At 46.0% G+C, this 21691-nt stretch overlaps 2 protein-coding genes across 2 annotated transcripts in view; one reads left to right on the top strand and one right to left on the bottom strand.

Annotated features, from left to right (window-relative positions):
* Window positions 1-2165: 2165 nt before the first annotated feature.
* LOC139760396 (uncharacterized) overlaps window positions 2166-21691 on the bottom strand; it is a 55503-nt gene continuing 35977 nt past the window's right edge. Inside the window, exons 2-5 of the mRNA XM_071683526.1 lie at window positions 13931-14241; window positions 8946-9091; window positions 7787-8063; window positions 2166-4831 (exon numbers count right to left, since the gene is read on the bottom strand). Of these exons, the coding sequence (XP_071539627.1) occupies window positions 4046-4831; window positions 7787-8063; window positions 8946-9091; window positions 13931-14241 (1520 nt within the window). The 3' untranslated portion in view covers window positions 2166-4045. The remainder of the gene's footprint in view (window positions 4832-7786; window positions 8064-8945; window positions 9092-13930; window positions 14242-21691) is intronic.
* Nadk2 (NAD kinase 2, mitochondrial) overlaps window positions 16090-21691 on the top strand; it is a 98255-nt gene continuing 92653 nt past the window's right edge. Inside the window, exons 1-2 of the mRNA XM_071683529.1 lie at window positions 16090-16230; window positions 21344-21461. The gene's annotated coding sequence lies outside the window, so the exon portion shown is untranslated. The remainder of the gene's footprint in view (window positions 16231-21343; window positions 21462-21691) is intronic.

The raw sequence follows: 21691 nt of genomic DNA, 5'->3' as shown, positions 1-21691 counted from the left end.
GAAGAATGTGTGGAAGTCGAGAACATTATCTCGGACAGCAAAAATGGGTATGTTTGAAGGAATAGTGGTTCCAACAATGTTGTATGGTTGCGAGGCGTGGGCTATGGATAGAGTTGTGTGCAGGAGGATGGATGTGCTGGAAATGAGATGTTTGAGGACAATGTGTGGTGTGAGGTGGTTTGATCGAGTGAGTAACGTAAGGGTAAGAGAGATGTGTGGAAATAAAAAGAGCGTGGTTGAGAGAGCAGAAGAGGGTGTTTTGAAGTGGTTTGGGCACATGGAGAGAATGAGTGAGGAAAGATTGACCAAGAGGATATATGTGTCGGAGGTGGAGGGAACGAGGAGAAGAGGGAGACCAAATTGGAGGTGGAAAGATGGAGTGAAAAAGATTTTGTGTGATCGGGGCCTGAACATGCAGGAGGGTGAAAGGAGGGCAAGGAATAGAGTGAATTGGAGCGATGTGGTATACCGGGGTTGACGTGCCATCAGTGGATTGAATCAAGGCATGTGAAGTGTCTGGGGTAAACCATGGAAAGCTGTGTAGGTATGTATATTTGCGTGTGTGGACGTATGTATATACATGTGTATGGGGGGGGGTTGGGCCATTTCTTTCGTCTGTTTCCTTGCGCTACCTCGCAAATGCGGGAGACAGCGACAAAGTATATTAAAAAAAAAAATAATATATATATATATACCACATTGTTCCAATTCACTCTATTCCTTGCATGCCTTTCACCCTCCTGCATGTTCAGGCTCCGATCACTCAAAATCTTTTTCACTCCATCTTTCCACCTCCAACTTGGTCTCCCACTTCTCCTCGTTCCCTCCACCTCCGACACATATATCCTCTTGGTCAATCTTTCCTCACTCATTCTCTCCATGTGACCAAACCATTTCAAAACACCCTCTTCTGCTCTCTCAACCACACTCTTTTTATTACCACACATCTCTCTTACCCTATTATCACTTACTTGATCAAACCACCTCACACCACATATTGTCCTCAAACATTTCATTTCCAGCACATCCACCCTCCTGCGCACAACTCTATCCATAGCCCACGCCTCGCAACCATATAATATTGTTGGAACCACTATTCCTTCAAACATACCCATTTTTGCTTTCCGAGATAATGTTCTCGACTTCCACACATTCTTCAACGCTCCCAGAAATTTCGCCCCCTTCCCCACCCTATGATTCACTTCTACTTCCATGGTTCCATCCGCTGCCAAATCCACTCCCAGATATCTAAAACACTTCACTTCCTCCAGTTTTTCTCCATTCAAACTTACCTCTCAATTGACTTGTCCCTGAACCCTACTGTACCTAATAACCTTGCTCTTATTCACATTTACTCTCAGCTTTCTTCTTTCACACACTTTACCAAACTCAGTCACCAGCTTCTGCAGTTTCTCACATGAATCAGCCACCAGCGCTGTATCATCAGCGAACAACAACTGACTCACTTCCCAAGCTCTCTCATCCACAACAGACTGCATACTTGCCCCTTTCCAAAAGTCTTGCATTCACCTCCCTAACAACCCCATCCATAAACAAATTAGACAACCATGGAGACATCACACACCCCTGCCGCAAACCTACATTCACTGAGAACCAATCACTTTCCTCTCTTCCTATGCGTACACATGCCTTACATCCTCGATAAAACTTTTCACTGCTTCTAACAACTTGCCTCCCACACCATTTATTCTTAATACCTTCCACAGAGCATCTCTACCAACTCTATCATATGCCTTCTCCAGATCCATAAATGCTACACACAAATCCATTTGCCTTTCCAAGTATTTCTCACATATATTCTTCAAAGCAAACACCTAATCCATACATCCTCTACCACTTATGAAATCACACTAGAGCGGAGTCTGGAAATCCTCCCCTCTCGTTTTTGATTTTCCAAAAGAAGGAACAGAGAAAGGGGCCAAGTGAGGATTTTGCTCAAAGGCTCAGTCCTCTGTTCTTAACGTTACCTCGCTAACGCAGGAGATGGCGAATAGTATGAAAAAAAGAAATATATATATATATATATATATATATATATATATATATATATATATATATAAAAAAAAAAAAAAATATATATATATATATATATATATATATATATATATATATATATATATATATACACACACACACACACAATATAGAGTATATTTTCAGATTCTCGAACACTGGAACCTCTAGTAATCATGGCAGTGTTGCCCTTTCAGGATATAGTCTTCATTCTTTAAAGTCTTAAAACAATACTTTGGCAGCCTTCATAATTTTACTTGTAGTAATTTATCTGTAACTGTGGATACTGAATGTCATGGCCTCATGAACCGAGCTTACACTAAAAGAAATCTCTGGAGTACCTTTTACCAGTGGAACGTACTTTCTCCTTAAAAAGCTCGGCATCCACAGACACCCTGAAATATTATCTGCTTTACCAAACTCTTTCTACGTTAACTTTGACCGATCAGGTACTCCGCTTACTTAGTGGTGGTTGACTGTTCAACACCTTTAAGCTAACAATGATCGTCTCTTTGCCATACCAACATCTGTCTGCAGCCATAAAAGTGAACAATTTACTTGAAATATACTTAATTACATGTCTTTTTTTTATGGTCTGCTCAGTTACTTTACCCTTTGCAGATTATGAGGGTTGACGCTATGCAATGGATGCATATAAAGGGATTCTCTAGAGCAGTGGTTCTCAACCAGTGGAAGTAAAGTTTCAGAAATAACTGAAATTATCGAAATAAGTTGATGACTTGCTCTATTTTCTAACCGGTCTGAAACTGCAAGAATATTTTAAGTCTAGATACTTACTGGCCTTAGTATAGTGCAGATGACATGATTAACATGTTAAAAATGATGACGAATAGTTTTTCCATATATATTTTTGACCAGTCTTTCCCTACCACAGCATGTATGAAAAGAGAGAAACAAGCTCGAAACTGAGTCGCAATTTCAGTCATTACTCCGAGTTCATGCTTACCAAGAAATGTACAAATAAGCTGCTTAAATTAATTATTGAATCTCATTTCTGCTATTGCAATATTTACTTCCAACAAAATAATTGCATTCATTGGCTAAATTTCTTGTTTTTTTTTTTAAATTACACTATAATGCATTTAAGCTTACGGTGTCCTGGTGTGACCGTGGTTTTTCGACACAATCGTTGTCGGACGTTGTTTCAAAATGTTGAGAAACGCTGGTCTAGAGGGTGCTGCTGAGTGGGCTGTGCTGCGAGAGAACTACATCGATATCTTAGTGTGCTACTGAGCAAAGCACAATTGTGCAGGATAGATGCTCTTTGGTGGTTTTTTTTTTTTTATCACATCAAACCCTTATTTCATAAAATTCAGGAAAGGAATGTAGGCTGTGTTTTTGCTGCTTGACAAGAATTATAAGGATATATGGTTGAGACGTAAACGTTCCGTGGCAGTTACTGATGAATTTCCAAAAAAAAAAAAAGTTTTAAGAAATTATAATGTTATGTGTGTGTCTTCAGGCTGACACAAAGCCAGCACCTGGCTCACACTACCTTCTATCGTGTTCAGGAGCTTGCAGGAAGGTGCAGTTGCTTCCGGGCGCCAAATTGTCAGACAGTTTGCCCAGAATCTTGTTGTCCCCATAAACCAACGGCTGACATGAATTTAGGTATATCATCAGTAATATCATGCTTAAAAATTTTCGTGATTATCACTGTTAGCCTGAATAAAATACCGTCATCTCATTATTCATAGGACATTTAGAAATTCTAGGAACATAGCTATTTGTCAAGCAGTGAATTTTTTTTTTGGATGGGAGGGGGAGGGGATTGAAATGTTTAATACCTGGTGGCAGACACCTTTACTAAGCCACTGTCACAATCACAACTGTTTCTCCATTTATGATAACGGTAAAGCATGTACTGCGACTTATGGATCAGTCTGGAGGTTTTTCCTCCACGGTGCACACGAACGTTTGGTCTGCAAAAATGCACAGATCTACGTAGGTAACGAGGAACCGAAGTGCTGGCCGGCGGACACCGAAAGATTCAAGGTACCGACGAGTGCAGGAAGGGGGCCACCTTGCCCAAGCCGAACGGTGATGTGGGTAAAGTTCCGTTGTAGTTGCGTGTGTGTAAGAGTGAGTAGGCTAAGTACGGTAGACTAACGGGATCCCACTCCATGCTGGGAGCAAAAGTCTGGGGTCTCACGGGATGGGGACGAACCGGCTGGTTCTGAGGGAGCGGTATTAAGGCCGGGGGCGACCTTATCCTTAGTTCAGGCGAGGTAGTGACGCTCATCCTGCGGTATCCTACATGCTGGACATCCTCAGATCCTCGACTTAAGCTGGTCTCTATCGAAGTGCTGCCCCAGAACCTTTGGCTGTAACGCAGGTGTAGATCTTCATTTGTCATTGTGAAACGAGTCTTCTTCAATGGCACCGTGAGAGCCGGTGAAGAGTCCGCCGCAGAAGGCTGTGTTCTGAAGGGCGGCTCCTGGGATGTGACCAGGTCCATACTCCTCACCGAGTCGTACCCACATAAGCCATTAACGTTCCTAACAGATTCCTCTCTACCAAATATATTATTGGTCCTCATGAAGTCGAAGTTCCTGAAGAGGCTGGTCTCTCTGAAGAGCCGTGGATTCCTGTTGTCCACCTCACTTCTGTCTCTCTTGAGGTTCCTCCAGGCGGGACTGGAGCCTAGATGGTGATAGCCACCCATATCAAGATTAGCAGACGTGGTGTCGTAGTGGAGCCTGGGCTCCACAGGAGGAGGGATACTCGGGTCAGGCCTGGCGGGGTAAGTCGGCGGAGGGCTGTTCTCCATCAACTCCTGCAGGTGGAAAACATACCGCTCAGAACCACACCCACCATTGATATTATACATAATTCTTTATTATTATTAAATTTCGACAGTGGCTCCATAAAACGTTGGCAGTTTTTTTTTTTTTTTTTTTTTGCCGCTGTCTCCCGCGTTTGCGAGGTAGCGCAAGGAAACAGACGAAAGAAATGGCCCAACCCACCCCCATACACATGTATATACATACGTCCACACACGCAAATATACATACCTACACAGCTTTTCATGGTTTATCCCAGACGCTTCACATGCCCCGATTCAATCCACTGACAGCACGTCAACCCCGGTATACCACATCGCTCCAATTCACTCTATTCCTTGCCCTCCTTTCACCCTCCTGCATGTTCAGGCCCCGATCACACAAAATCTTTTTCACTCCATCTTTCCACCTCCAATTTGGTCTCCCTCTTCTCCTCGTTCCCTCCACCTCCGACACATATATCCTCTTGGTCAATCTTTCCTCACTCATTCTCTCCATGTGCCCAAACCATTTCAAAACACCCTCTTCTGCTCTTTCAACCACGCTCTTTTTATTTCCACACATCTCTCTTACCCTTACGTTACTTACTCGATCAAACCACCTCACACCACACATTGTCCTCAAACATCTCATTTCCAGCACATCCATCCTCCTGCGCACAACTCTATCCATAGCCCACGCCTCGCAACCATACAACATTGTTGGAACCACTATTCCTTCAAACATACCCATTTTTGCTTTCCGAGATAATGTTCTCGACTTCCACACATTCTTCAAGGCTCCCAGAATTTTCGCCCCCTCCCCCACCCTATGATCCACTTCCGCTTCCATGGTTCCATCCGCTGCCAGATCCACTCCCAGATATCTAAAACACTTCACTTCCTCCAGTTTTTCTCCATTCAAACTCACCTCCCAATTGACTTGACCCTCAACCCTACTGTACCTAATAACCTTGCTCTTATTCACATTTACTCTTAACTTTCTTCTTTCACACACTTTACCAAACTCAGTCACCAGCTTCTGCAGTTTATCACATGAATCAGCCACCAGCGCTGTATCATCAGCGAACAACAACTGACTCACTTCCCAAGCTCTCTCATCCCCAACAGACTTCATACTTGCCCCTCTTTCCAAAACTCTTGCATTCACCTCCCTAACAACCCCATCCATAAACAAATTAAACAACCATGGAGACATCACACACCCCTGCCGCAAACCTACATTCACTGAGAACCAATCACTTTCCTCTCTTCCTACACGTACACATGCCTTACATCCTCGATAAAAACTTTTCACTGCTTCTAACAACTTTCCTCCCACACCATATATTCTTAATACCTTCCACAGAGCATCTCTATCAACTCTATCATATGCCTTCTCCAGATCCATAAATGCTACATACAAATCCATTTGCTTTTCTAAGTATTTCTCACATACATTCTTCAAAGCAAACACCTGATCCACACATCCTCTACCACTTCTGAAACCACACTGCTCTTCCCCAATCTGATGCTCTGTACATGCCTTCACCCTCTCAATCAGTACCCTCCCATATAATTTACCAGGAATACTCAACAAACTTATACCTCTGTAATTTGAGCACTCACTCTTATCCCCTTTGCCTTTGTACAATGGCACTATGCACGCATTCCGCCAATCCTCAGGCACCTCACCGTGAGTCATACATACATTAAATAATCTTACCAACCAGTCAACAATACAGTCACCCCCTTTTTTAATAAATTCCACTGCAATACCATCCAAACCTGCTGCCTTGCCGGCTTTCATCATCCGCAAAGCTTTTACTACCTCTTCTCTGTTTACCAAATCATTTTCCCTAACCCTCTCACTTTGCACACCACCTCGACCAAAACACCCTATATCTGCCACTCTATCATCAAACACATTCAACAAACCTTCAAAATACTCACTCCATCTCCTTCTCACATCACCACTACTTGTTATCACCTCCCCATTTGCGCCCTTCACTGAAGTTCCCATTTGCTCCCTTGTCTTACGCACCTTATTTACCTCCTTCCAGAACATCTTTTTATTCTCCCTAAAATTTAATGATACTCTCTCACCCCAACTCTCATTTGCCCTTTTTTTCACCTCTTGCACCTTTCTCTTGACCTCCTGTCTCTTTCTTTTATACGTCTCCCACTCAACTGCATTTTTTCCTTGCAAAAATCGTCCAAATGCCTCTCTCTTCTCTTTCACTAATACTCTTACTTCTTCATCCCACCACTCACTACCCTTTCTAATCAACCCACCTCCCACTCTTCTCATGCCACAAGCAACTTTTCCGCAATCCATCACTGATTCCCTAAATACATCCCATTCCTCCCCCACTCCCCTTACTTCCATATATATATATATATATATATATATATATATATATATATATATATATATATATATATATATATATATTCCTTAAGTTAGCATTGCCACTGCCGTTATATTATGAATTCTACTGCAGTTCTAACACAACAAAATTATGACTGGTTGACTGGCATAGTTGTTGGCAAGTTTATCTTACTTTAACCTTAATCCCTTCAGCATAACTGTACGTCTCTTAACAATGACGGTACGATCTTTGAGTACAGCCCTTCAGTAATGATAGCCAGACCTTTAACCTGACCCTTAAGAGTAAGATTAAAGGCCAAGCCAATATACCCAAAGGTCGCACACATGATCAAGGGTCACGGGTCTTGTTTACGTGGTTGAAGGGTCAAGCAGGGGTGGGGGTGAGGTATTTAATGTACATAGCACATAGTACTTGCTGCAACTTGTATAGTGATCTGCACGAACATTTGTAAGATGGAAATGACCAATACTTCACCAACTGACTTGTAGTGCGACAACAGCAACTTGTCGTACGTCATGATAATAAGCGGACACCAACTTAGGTTGGGGGTTTGTGTGAGATGCCAAGTGTTACCAACCAGAGGTGGCCGGTCCTTAAAGGGCGCGACGCTCCCGGCGGCGGCAGTGCTGGCGGCAGGGATGTGGGTTGAGGACTCGGCTAAGGTGGAGGTGGTACTGCAGGTGGGAGCGAGGGTGGTGGGCGTGGTAGTGGATGTGGTGGTGGGCATGGTGGTGGTGGTAGAGGGCGTGTCCAGGGCTGTGGGGGCAGACTCCATCGTCAGCTGGGCCAGCTCGGCCGTCGTCTGCACCACGTAGTCGTACGCTTCGTCACGCTGCTGGCTCGTCACCTGAGACCTGGTGATGGAGAGCAGCGACGGTTAGTGACGTCATCTAGGAATGATGTGTTGTGTTGGAGGAGATCACCCACCCCTCCTTTCCCCCCACGAGGTGAGCCCGTGTGACCCGGGCAGGCCTGCAGCAGATGACCCCATGTAGCCTTTGAGTTAGGTGGTGTGACCTTGGCAGCCTGAAGCAGGTGGCCTGGTCGAGGATAGTGAGTTGTAGTGTCGGTGCATGACACATGACAGCTGGAGAGCCGATATGGGCGGATATGGCCTTGCTTCGTTTGTTTCAGGCGCTATCTCGTTCACGCGGGAAATGGTGATCATATATATATATATATATATATATATATATATATATATATATATATATATATATATATATATATATATAGAATGTTTATTCCTCTCTTTTCCTACACACATATACACAAGCATCATCAATGACAACACACGCGAAGACGTGTGTTCGAATGTTTAACAATGATATTATGATTCATCCGCTGATCCCATTTTCCTCATATTATTCTCCCAGGCTGCTCTAGCTCACTCCTGCTAACACTTGATCTTTCCTCCCTGTTCTCTGTCTGGCCCCGGAGGCTGGTACCAATACTGCACCTGACGCTACCATCGTGTTTCCCTCACACTCGTCCGTCTCCCGCAACTCACACTAAGAGTGTATGGCAGGACTTTCCCTAACTTTTTTTTATCTCGTCTTATATTCCGAACTTATGCCTCACAATACATCACACTTTGTTAGAAAAATCGATGACCTTGAAGTGTGCAGTTGATATTTTAGATTACTTCTCCGTAATTTATCTGCTATGTAGTAGGGCGGAGCCACGCTTAGTACCTAACAACAGTGACCCATGAAGCAGAGTGCTGTGATACACACCTCCTGACCCGTTGCTGGTGCCTCATGATGTCCCTGCGCTTCTTGGTGAGGCCACAGAGGGCGCACGAGCAGTCCTGGTAAGGGCAGGCGTTCTTGTGTGCTCGCTTCTCCTTCATGAAGCCGTGGTTCCTGCACATGTCGCACTTCTGACCAGGGGAAACCAGTTAGTCGCATGGATCAAACATTTATGTGAGGTAAATATCTGTATTGGACATACTCAGCCTTATTCACACTATCTGTTGAGTTAATTTTGCCAAAAGAGATATATTCTGTGTACAGACTATGACCATTATTAATTCTTAAGATGTATAATTTCATAACCATAGTTTTAACTTCGAAATATATTTAATGATCTAAGAAGATACATATTGGAAAAATAAGGACATTCTGAAATGCCTACATTATCAAGGGTGTACAGTAGTGTCCTGCTTCTCGTTATCATCACTCGCCATCATGTTCACTACGGAGGGAGTCGCTCTCACGTTTCCCTCAGTGACCATAAGCGGGTTCGACCCCGGACGGCCTGCGAATGCGTCATGCTCAGCAACGCTCCACTACGTGGGCGCAGAAGTGCGTTCACACCTAACGCTAATTTTGAGGCCATTGCTCAGACTTTTGTGGCCTGAATTGTAAATATGTCTGAATTACACTTGGACATCTTTAGACCAGTAACGTGTACTGGTGGGCCGAGATTGTGTGTGTGTGTGCGTGTGTGTGTGTGTGTTTGTTGTAAAAAGTAAAATGATGCAGAAATAACAAAGATTTACCATGTTTGTCGGAATCAATTGTTTTCAACAATGAGGTCGCCTATTTTCTTAAATGGCCTTCAAGAGATGCACAGATGGCCACGTGCACGTTGCTGCCTCCTCCTCCTCCTGCCTGTGTGTGTGTGTGTGTGTTGTGAGAGTAATATCAAGGTTGCCGAGTTGTTTGGTTCCCCGGACTACATTCATTAACCGTGGCTACCTCAGGTGTCAGCACCTCCGTCCTGATGGGTTATCATAAGGAAGCTGCTGGACTCAACTTAGGTAGACTGATGTGCATCGTGATAGAGAAAAGGATGAGAGTCAATATTTTAAATCATTCTGGCAATTTTACCTCTTGAGCATGACGGTACGATCCTTGAGCATGACGGTACGATCCTTGAGCATGACGGTACAATCCTTGAGCATGACGGTACAATCCTTGAGCATGACGGTACGATCCTTGAGCATGACGGTACGATCCTTGAGCATGACGGTACGATCCTTGAGCATGACGGTACGATCCTTGAGCATGACGGTACAATCCTTGAGCATGACGGTACGATCCTTGAGCACGACGGTACGATCCTTGAGCATGACGGTACAATCCTTGAGCATGACGGTACGATCCTTGAGCACGACGGTACAATCCTTGAGCATGACGGTACAATCCTTGAGCATGACGGTACGATCCTTGAGCATGACGGTACGATCCTTGAGCATGACGGTACAATCCTTGAGCATGACGGTACAATCCTTGAGCATGACGGTACGATCCTTGAGCATGACGGTACGATCCTTGAGCATGACGGTACGATCCTTGAGCATGACGGTACAATCCTTGAGCATGACGGTACAATCCTTGAGCATGACGGTACGATCCTTGAGCATGACGGTACAATCCTTGAGCACGACGGTACAATCCTTGAGCACGACGGTACAATCCTTGAGCACGACGGTACAATCCTTGAGCATGACGGTACAATCCTTGACCATGACGGTACAATCCTTGAGCATGACGGTACAATCCTTGAGCACGACGGTACAATCCTTGAGCACGACGGTACAATCCTTGAGCACGACGGTACAATCCTTGAGCACGACGGTACAATCCTTGAGCACGACGGTACAATCCTTGAGCATGACGGTACAATCCTTGAGCACGACGGTACAATCCTTGAGCACGACGGTACAATCCTTGAGCACGACGGTACAATCCTTGACCATGACGGTACAATCCTTGAGCATGACGGTACGATCCTTGAGCATGACGGTACGATCCTTGAGCACGACGGTACAATCCTTGAGCATGACGGTACGATCCTTGAGCACGACGGTACGATCCTTGAGCACGACGGTACAATCCTTGAGCATGACGGTACGATCCTTGAGCACGACGGTACGATCCTTGAGCACGACGGTACGATCCTTGAGCACGACGGTACGATCCTTGAGCACGACGGTACGATCCTTGAGCACGACGGTACAATCCTTGAGCATGACGGTACGATCCTTGAGCATGACGGTACGATCCTTGAGCACGACGGTACGATCCTTGAGCATGACGGTACGATCCTTGAGCACGACGGTACGATCCTTGAGCACGACGGTACGATCCTTGAGCACGACGGTACGATCCTTGAGCATGACGGTACGATCCTTGAGCACGACGGTACGATCCTTGAGCATGACGGTACGATCCTTGAGCACGACGGTACGATCCTTGAGCACGACGGTACAATCCTTGAGCATGACGGTACGATCCTTGAGCACGACGGTACGATCCTTGAGCGTGACGGTACGATCCTTGAGCATGACGGTACGATCCTTGAGCATGACGGTACGATCCTTGAGCATGACGGTACGATCCTTGAGCATGACGGTACGATCCTTGAGCACGACGGTACGATCCTTGAGCATGACGGTACGATCCTTGAGCATGACGGTACAATCCTTGAGCATGACGGTACGATCCTTGAGCACGACGGTACAATCCTTGAGCATGACGGTACGATCCTTGAGCATGACGGTACAATCCTTGAGCATGACGGTACAATCCTTGACCATGACGGTACGATCCTTGAGCATGACGGTACGATCCTTGAGCACGACGGTACGATCCTTGAGCATGACGGTACAATCCTTGAGCATGACGGTACGATCCTTGAGCACGACGGTACAATCCTTGAGCATGACGGTACGATCCTTGAGCATGACGGTACAATCCTTGAGCACGACGGTACAATCCTTGAGCATGACGGTACGATCCTTGAGCACGACGGTACGATCCTTGAGCGTGACGGTACGATCCTTGAGCATGACGGTACGATCCTTGAGCATGACGGTACGATCCTTGAGCATGACGGTACGATCCTTGAGCATGACGGTACGATCCTTGAGCACGACGGTACGATCCTTGAGCATGACGGTACGATCCTTGAGCATGACGGTACAATCCTTGAGCATGACGGTACGATCCTTGAGCACGACGGTACAATCCTTGAGCATGACGGTACAATCCTTGAGCATGACGGTACGAACCCTAAGCTCGGCGACGCGACCTTTGCCGCATGATGGCGGTCGTCCATTTGACAAGCCAAGTCAGAGGCCAGATCGTCATACTCAAGGGTCGTACTATCGTGCTGGAGTCGTATCATCGTGCTCAAGGATCGTATCATCGTGCTCGAAGGTCGTACTGTCGTGCTGAAGGGTCGAACCGTCGTGCTTAAGGGACGTACCGTCGTGCACCTCTGGTACGCAAACCCTGACTCGCAACACCTCTGCTTCACTGCAAGTCACACCCCTCCCCCCTGCCCCCCCGGCTCCGTTCTATCCACTTGTTGCTTTCCGTCAGTCATGCTCCCCCGTGACCTCTCCCCGCCACTCATGCTCCCCCGTGACCTCTCCCCGCCACTCATGCTCCCCCGTGACCTCTCCCCGCCCCTCATGCTCCCCCGTGACCTCTCCCCGCCCCTCATGCTCCCCCGTGACCTCTCCCCGCCACTGATGCTCCCCCGTGACCTCTCCCCGCCCCTCATGCTCCCCCGTGACCTCTCCCCGCCCCTCATGCTCCCCCGTGACCTCTCCCCGCCACTCATGCTCCCCGTGACCTCTCCCCGCCACTCATGCTCCCCCGTGACCTCTCCCCGCCCCTCATGCTCCCCCGTGACCTCTCCCCGCCACTCATGCTCCCCCGTGACCTCTCCCCGCCCCTCATGCTCCCCCGTGACCTCTCCCCGCCACTCATGCTCCCCCGTGACCTCTCCCCGCCACTCATGCTCCCCCGTGACCTCTCCCCGCCACTCATGCTCCCCGTGACCTCTCCCCGCCACTCATGCTCCCCCGTGACCTCTCCCCGCCACTCATGCTCCCCCGTGACCTCTCCCCGCCACTCATGCTCCCCCGTGACCTCTCCCCGCCACTCATGCTCCCCCGTGACCTCTCCCCGCCACTCATGCTCCCCCGTGACCTCTCCCCGCCCCTCATGCTCCCCCGTGACCTCTCCCCGCCCCTCATGCTCCCCCGTGACCTCTCCCCGCCCCTCATGCTTCCCCGTGACCTCTCCCCGCCCCTCATGCTCCCTCGTGACCTCTCCCCGCCCCTCATGCTCCCCCGTGACCTCTCCCCGCCCCTCATGCTTCCCCGTGACCTCTCCCCGCCCCTCATGCTCCCCCGTGACCTCTCCCCGCCACTCATGCTCCCCCGTGACCTCTCCCCGCCACTTATGCTTCCCCGTGACCTCTCCCCGCCACCCATGCTTCCCCGTGACCTCTCCCCGCCCCTCATGCTCCCCCGTGACCTCTCCCCGCCACTCATGCTTCCCCGTGACCTCTCCCCCTCCACCCATGCTTCCCCGTGACCTCTCCCCGCCACTCATGCTTCCCCGTGACCTCTCCCCGCCACTCATGCTCCCCCGTGACTTCTCCCCGCCACTTATGCTTCCCCGTGACCTCTCCCCGCCACCCATGCTTCCCCGTGACCTCTCCCCGCCCCTCATGCTCCCCCGTGACCTCTCCCCGCCACTCATGCTTCCCCGTGACCTCTCCCCCTCCACCCATGCTTCCCCGTGACCTCTCCCCCTCCACCCATGCTTCCCCGTGACCTCTCCCCGCCACCCATGCTTCCCCGTGACCTCTCCCCGCCCTTCATACTCTCCCGTGACCTCTCCCCGCCCCTCATGCTCTCCCTGTCCTACCTGTTGTCAACGGTAAACATGGCTCCCCGCCCGCCCGCCCGCCCCACCTGCTGTTTGGAGGTGGACGCGAGGGTCTGGCCGGGGGCCACGCCCCCCGCTGACGGGTTGTCTCCTCCCGGGACGACGGCGGCGGCGGCGGCAGCGTCTTCCCGCCGACGAGAGTCCTTCAGGTGGCGCCACAGTCGCTGTTGGTGACGCATGATGAGGCGGCTCAGGCGGGTCAGCTGGCACAAGAGGCAACCACACGACTCGTACTGACACTTGTGGTTGGTCTTGCGGGAGTTGTGACCGTGGTTCTTACAGTAGGTACAATGTTGCCGGCGCTTGCTCGAGCGCTCTCCATCGTGCCCACCGTATTCTGCAACGTAACACACTCTCGTGATGTACATACCTTAACGACATATTACTGTCTGAATTTAACGATCCAGTATAATCTGCTACGCAAATTCAGACATCCCTTCATTAAGAAATACTTTCCCTAAAGTTTTCAATGTATACAAGAATTTCGTAATGTGTATACTGGTTAAAGTCTATGTCCCCCCCCCCCCCCCATTAAAACCTATTAAAGCCGGTTAACCTGTTCACATTATGGATAATTCTTCCTCCACGTGTGTAGGAACTCACTCACAGATCAGGATGACACACTGACATGTGACCCTCGTTATCAGTCGATCCAGTTAGCAGCTTGTGTCTGGACTCCAGAGCCACAGGTTTATTGCTTAGATTTGGCTCATGCTTAGTACCTTCCAATAGTACAGTGCTCTCCAGCGTCCGACTGTGCTTAGCAGTCAGAGGTGGACGTCATGTGTCAGTATACGATGATCCTCACTTGGAGTCTGTATCGCCAGTCGCGCCACCAAGGTCCTCGTAAAATGAAGCAGTCACTGCACACTTGGTCATGTACAGTGACGGAAATGACGAGGGAGAAGGAACGTGTAAGATGACACTTTAGACACGACAGTCTGTGCGCACAAAACGAAGCGGCCCTTCCACAGGCACACATCGTCCAGCCTTATGTACGTGAGGTGCAACAAGCGCTGGAGACGGACACCTTCCTCCGCTCGCTGGAGATCGAAATATGTTATAGGAGGAAACAGAACGCGTGATTGCTACATGGGAGAGAGAGAGAGAGAGAGAGAGAGAGAGAGAGAGAGAGAGAGAGAGAGAGAGAGAGAGAGAGAGAGAGAGAGAGAGAGAGAACATCCAGACTTGTGTGACCTTACAGAAGGCAAAGTCGTACTAGTACCAAAACTATAGCAACATGAACCACATGGTAACACGTTACATTGGTCGTCCTCAGACCTGGACGCTGGGCCACAGGATGCTGCTCTCTACTCCGTATCAATCCAAGTTTTCCAAGATGTATAGTAATCATTATTACTCCAGTCGACAGAATATGAAAATACACGGAGCAGCATACCATATTCTTCCGGATGTTCTCAGAGGAATACAAGAATAATCAATTTGTTGTACATATACCGTACAGAATATCACAGCTCAGGTTAAACTTTCATGAAATATTTTATAAGTACAGTAGACTAGAAGGCCACAGCACACACATCTGTCATCTCATCTGCCACACCCGTAGATTATCGACGAACGAGTCGTGTCTGTATTCTGACATTCAGTTTTACCTTTGGTCGTTTCATCGCGGCAGTCGTCCATGTACACACACTGCTTCTTTCTTTATGATCTTCATTCAACACCTGATTCACTTCACTCGCACCCGGATGATTCTGTTCTTTGTAATTCAACTGACTTTTTCTCCCGTCCTTTATCTGATCCTCGGTTGTCTTCTTATGCTAATTTGATAAACTTAGCTTTCAGTTCACGTGTTAGAATGGTTCAACCTCACAGTATAGAACTGTATCTTCTATCCACATCTCTGTATATTGTTCCATTTCTTACGTTCGCAAGTCATGCCAACGAGATCATCATCATCATACAGTGCACAACCATATCTTCCACTCTCTTGGACCCTTCTCATAATAAACACAACAAAATATTTAGAAAAAATAATCTAATGTGTTGCATTAATCTAACTTGTGATGGGCTGTTCAGTATGACTGGGCCGCCTGTATGGTGGTATATGTAGTATGTCTTCCATCTCCAGGAGTGACATTAAACGCATTCTGTCTGTTTTCTCTCCTCTGCTCGACTATCCTTTCCTCTGTCGTGATCTTGCTTCCTTCTCTCTGTTCTACAGATGTGACTTCGGCCTCTGCTCTCGTGAGTTGTGTACGCATGTTTCTACCACTAAGGCCAGGACCAGCGGCACCTCCTGCTTCCCATACATTGCGTGTGGAGGCCATCCAGACCAGTTAACCACTGCCATACCTCGTGTTCTGTGAGTACAATAACGTTGTAGATTTATCTTTTGTTTCTCCTCTCTCTCTCTCTCTCTCTCTCTCTCTCTCTCTCTCTCTCTCTCTCTCTCTCTCTCTCTCTCTCTCTCTGTAACCTTTCCTTTGTTAAGAATCAGATGGACAAGCACCTAAAGAGCTCAAATCACTCTTTGATCCATCAGTTTTTCCCTTACATCTACTTCATCAGATATGGCCATGCTTTGGCCTGTACCTTATTGCACATTACACACTCACACACACACACACACACACACACACGCACACACACACACACACACACACACACACACACACACACACACACACACACACACACACACACACATTTATTTCCCGTTGGTGTAACGCGAGCCACGTGTTCACAATAGTTCGTGAAGACATGCTTCCTCACGCCCCTCTTGCTTAACCTCTTGTTGTGGACTCTTCCGTCAGGGAAGCAAGTGACGTCATGTGGTTGTCATGATGGCTATGGTTATCATGATCCATAGTCGTCATGATCGCATTTTCCTGCTAACGCGGGAAAGGGCGATCAAATATGAAAAGAAATATATATATATATATATATATATATATATATATATATATATATATATATATATATATATATATATATATATATATATATTTTTTTTTTTTTCTTTGTCGCTGTCTCCCGCGTTTGCGATGTAGCGCAAGGAAACAGACGAAAGAAATGGCCCAACCCACCCCCATACACATGTATATACATACACGTCCACACACGCAAATATACATACCTACACAGCTTTCCATGGTTTACCCCAGACGCTTCACATGCCCTGATTCAATCCACTGACAGCACGTCAACCCCGGTATACCACATCGATCCAATTCACTCTATTCCTTGCCCTCCTTTCACCCTCCTGCATGTTCAGGCCCCGATCACACAAAATCTTTTTCACTCCATCTTTCAACCTCCAATTTGGTCTCCCACTTCTCGTTCCCTCCACCTCCGACACATATATCCTTTTGGTCAATCTTTCCTCACTCATTCTCTCCATGTGCCCAAACCATTTCAAAACACCCTCTTCTGCTCTCTCAACCACGCTCTTTTTATTTCCACACATCTCTCTTACCCTTACTTTACTTACTCGATCAAACCACCTCACACCACACATTGTCCTCAAACATCTCATTTCCAGCACATCCACCCTCCTGCGCACAACTCTATCCATAGCCCACGCCTCACAACCATACAACATTGTTGGAACCACTATTCCTTCAAACATACCCATTTTTGCTTTCCGAGATAATGTTCTCGACTTCCACACATTCTTCAAGGCTCCCAGAATTTTCGCCCCCTCCCCCACCCTATGATCCACTTCCGCTTCCATAGTTCCATCCGCTGCCAGATCCACTCCCAGATATCTAAAACACTTTACTTCCTCCAGTTTTTCTCCATTCAAACTCACCTCCCAATTGACTTGACCCTCAACCCTACTGTACCTAATAACCTTGCTCTTATTCACATTTACTCTTAACTTTCTTCTTTCACACACTTTACCAAACTCAGTCACCAGCTTCTGCAGTTTCTCACATGAATCAGCCATCAGCGCTGTATCATCAGCGAACAACAACTGACTCACCTCCCAAGCTCTCTCATCCACAACAGACTTCATACTTGCCCCTCTTTCCAAAACTCTTGCATTCACCTCCCTAACAACCCATCCATAAACAAATTAAACAACCATGGAGACATCACACACCCCTGCCGCAAACCTACATTTACTGAGAACCAATCACTTTCCTCTCTTCCTACACGTACACATGCCTTACATCCTCGATAAAAACTTTTCACTGCTTCTAACAACTTGCCTCCCACACCATATATTCTTAGTACCTTCCACAGAGCATCTCTATCAACTCTATCATATGCTTTCTCCAGATCCATAAATGCTACATACAAATCCATTTGCTTTTCTAAGTATTTCTCACATACATTCTTCAAAGCAAACACCTGATCCACACATCCTCTACCACTTCTGAAACCACACTGCTCTTCCCCAATCTGATGCTCTGTACATGCCTTCACCCTCTCAATCAATACCCTACCATATAATTTACCAGGAATATATATATATATATATATATATATATATATATATATATATATATATATATATATATATATATATATATATAGAAAAGAGAGTATTTCTATGTAAAATTATACAGGCTTTACACATTTCCTGGTGTCGGGTAATTTCATCATATATATAATTAAAGCAATGATGATTTCAGGCAAGTCGGATCTTGTCATATTTAGGACGCAGCACATTGTTGCTAGTCCCAGCAACGTAGGAGCCTCTCAGTGTCACCAGCCCTCTCCTCACTCCTTCCCAAGCTGTCAGACTTTAATTTATGGAAAGTCTGATCTCATGTCTCCCCAGGTTATCAAGCTATGGGATAATTTAAGGAATGTGGAATCTTTTCATTTTGAAATCCCGCCAGACTAACGGACCCCGAAAAAATCTAAGTGGAACTGTACTTTCTCAAGATGAGGTTCCCTATCCTCACAATATCGGACGGACCCTGGGGTCTGGCTCCCTCTTAATCGCCACTGACATTGACACAATATAACCAGCCCTGAACTAGACTAATTCACAATCTCAGCGTCGATCCCATGCCTACAAATATGGAATGAAATTTTATTTTTGTTCCAATAATGAGAAAATATGAGAAGAGGATATAATTCCCCCAGACTAGCGGCGCCTGGCTTTGATCACGTGACCGTCGTGGGAAGGGAGGTATGTGGAGGCTGCGGGTGTGAGGCGATGACGGATCTTGGTGAACTGGGATATTTTGGGTCGTGGGCGTCCTTCACCTGCCTCAGTTGTAAGCAACCGGTAGGATGGTGTTGTGGTCTGATGGTAACGTAGGCAGGTAAGCCAGCGGTCAAGCGATCGAACTCCGGGCTGAGGCGGGAGTGAGGTGTGGCTGGCGAGTAATGATCGTGTGACAGCGTTACTGGAGCTGAGACATTAAAACTCAAAACTGAAAAATGACTTGAAAATCATGAATGGCACATGGAGACCAAAGGAAGGAGGAAGGCAAACAATGAGAATGAGAAGAGTGTGAGAATGAGGATAAATGAGGAAGGGAGAAAACGAAAAGGAAAGATGAGTTTGAGATGCTATTAGGTTGAAGAATGTTAAATTGTGGAAACAGGAGGCAAGTTAAAATGATGAGAAGATAACTTACGAAGAGGAAGAGAGGAATTAGGAAGACGAGGAGGATCAGAAAGAGTACGGAAGAAGAGACAGCAGGGCTTTCTTCAATATACATTCATGCAATACTGAAATCATCACGTCATTTAGGAACGACAATCAAAATATTCATCCACATAAATACATAAATGCATACATAAATCCTTACATAAATCCATACATAAATGCATAAATCCATACATACATACATAACTTTAAACATTACATAAATAACAGTGTACAATACTCCAGTGTTGGTTAACGTCAGAGGTCGAGATATTCAGAACTGACTCAGTGTTAAGAGGTTAACGCTGGAGACAGGACTGGCACCAAGGTTCTGTACATCACCTTGAGATGTCTCCAGAAACGGAGTTTATTTACATATAGTAAACACAGTCACACTGTACACAAGAGACAATATGTTAAATTTAATTAACTTTTATTTGAACAATACTTTTAGATTTGATGTGCTTATTGTCTTATTGTAATTTGCACTACATGCAGCGTTTCAAACAACTGATGACTTTCTACGAATGTGTGTACAGAACTCAGTATTAAGATTTGATTAAAAATTTTCCTTAATGCTGTCGTGATACGCTAACTGCGCGCTACCGTAATACAAAGGAAAAGACGACACAGATTTTACCTGTACTTTTAAGTAAGCTATAGTCTCTCACTTAACTCCAATATATACAGTGAAAATGTCTATGGTCCTGAAGTTGTTAGATTTTTCCATTGTGTTTACAAGTAGACGCCATAGAGACACTGGCTGTCCGTATGCCTAAAGGTAAATTAACCAGCCACACTCAGCCATAAGTAGTACATGTTTAATGTACAATGATATTATTACCTATATGTGCTGTACTGGGAGGCAGTACGTGGGTCCTCATCTATTGATTCTTATCACGAAACGTTTTAATGTTTGTATCCTGACAGTATTTAGATCTTTGCAGGCAAGTTTCCTGCTGGTCTTCATGTTAAGGCCTCTGTGTATCGAGATGTTCATTACCCACATTACTCAATGGTCGAAAAACTGAAAGGCAGTGATTAGATGATTCCTTAATCTTTTCTCTTCCATGGCGGAGAAATTTATATCCTCTAAAGCTCTCACGGCAATTCAGCTCACTTCATTATGTTATCATGCCTGTTGTCCTCTTCTCAACCTTACCAGGTCTTCGCGCTGTAAGTGTGGTGACAGGTGAACGACGTGACCATACTGTAGACTTTTCTCCTTAGTTTGATCCCTGATTTTTCCCTATTTTCTACGTACCTATAAACAATTTTATACACTGGCTTTAATCTGATACCGTCACCACAATATTCCTAACCTCTGTAAAGGTATTAGTATGGCTGGTCTGTCCTCTAATCTCTTTTGATGTTTCTCTTTTATTGTCACCTGACTATATTCTGTACCTCTCTCCTTCTATCCTTCTATTCTATAATAGTTAATGGTCTTCCTCTTATTTTTTCATTTTTGCATACTGAAATAATAGTTAATGGTCTTCCTCTTATTTTTTCATTTTTGCATACTGAAATAATAGTTAATGGTCTTCCTCTTATTTTTTCATTTTTTTATCTCAGATATTGGCTGTGGCATGTCTGTTATCTCTGGTAGTCTTTTACCCCGTACTTCTTCCTTATCCATCCTTCCCTCTTAGTGTGTTTGTGTGTTTCTGTGTAGATTTAGGAGCTCTAGAAGGTTTAGAGTCCCTTGAAAATATCAGAGATGGTGTCGGTGTCCCTCCTTAACGTACTCAGAGACTCCCTGCTCTACTTATTATAACGTTAGGAAACTTTTGGCCACAGTTCATTCTATGCTCTAAAAGACCTTATCTGGAGTGTTAAGATAACAGCTTTTTCCCTCCAGCAGATGACACGCAAACTGTCCTATACGAGAACTGTTGCAAGAAAACGTGCTTGTTGTCGTCGGGGGATGTAATTGATCGTGAAACAGCTCTAACTATCCCAGACATAATTCTGACAGTGAGGTAAGCTAAAATCATACATCATGTTCAGCAGTGCGACAGACAAATTGGTCTAATTCTAGAGACGGTGAAGAGACCCTTAAAAACGTCTCGGACGCATGCAGTGTCCAGCAAAGAAAATCAGTTTCGAATTTGAATCGCATAAGGTATCCGATTTTCAGTCTTGATCACCTGTGGCACCGGTCTATCTCTATAATTTCTTATCAAGAACGTACTTAGACCCTATCCAGACT

Source organism: Panulirus ornatus, chromosome 36 (genome assembly GCF_036320965.1).
Source record: "Panulirus ornatus isolate Po-2019 chromosome 36, ASM3632096v1, whole genome shotgun sequence".
Lineage (NCBI taxonomy): Eukaryota > Metazoa > Arthropoda > Malacostraca > Decapoda > Palinuridae > Panulirus > Panulirus ornatus.
Note: the sequence above shows the minus strand (reverse complement) of the source record. Positions and strands in the feature narration are given on the sequence as shown.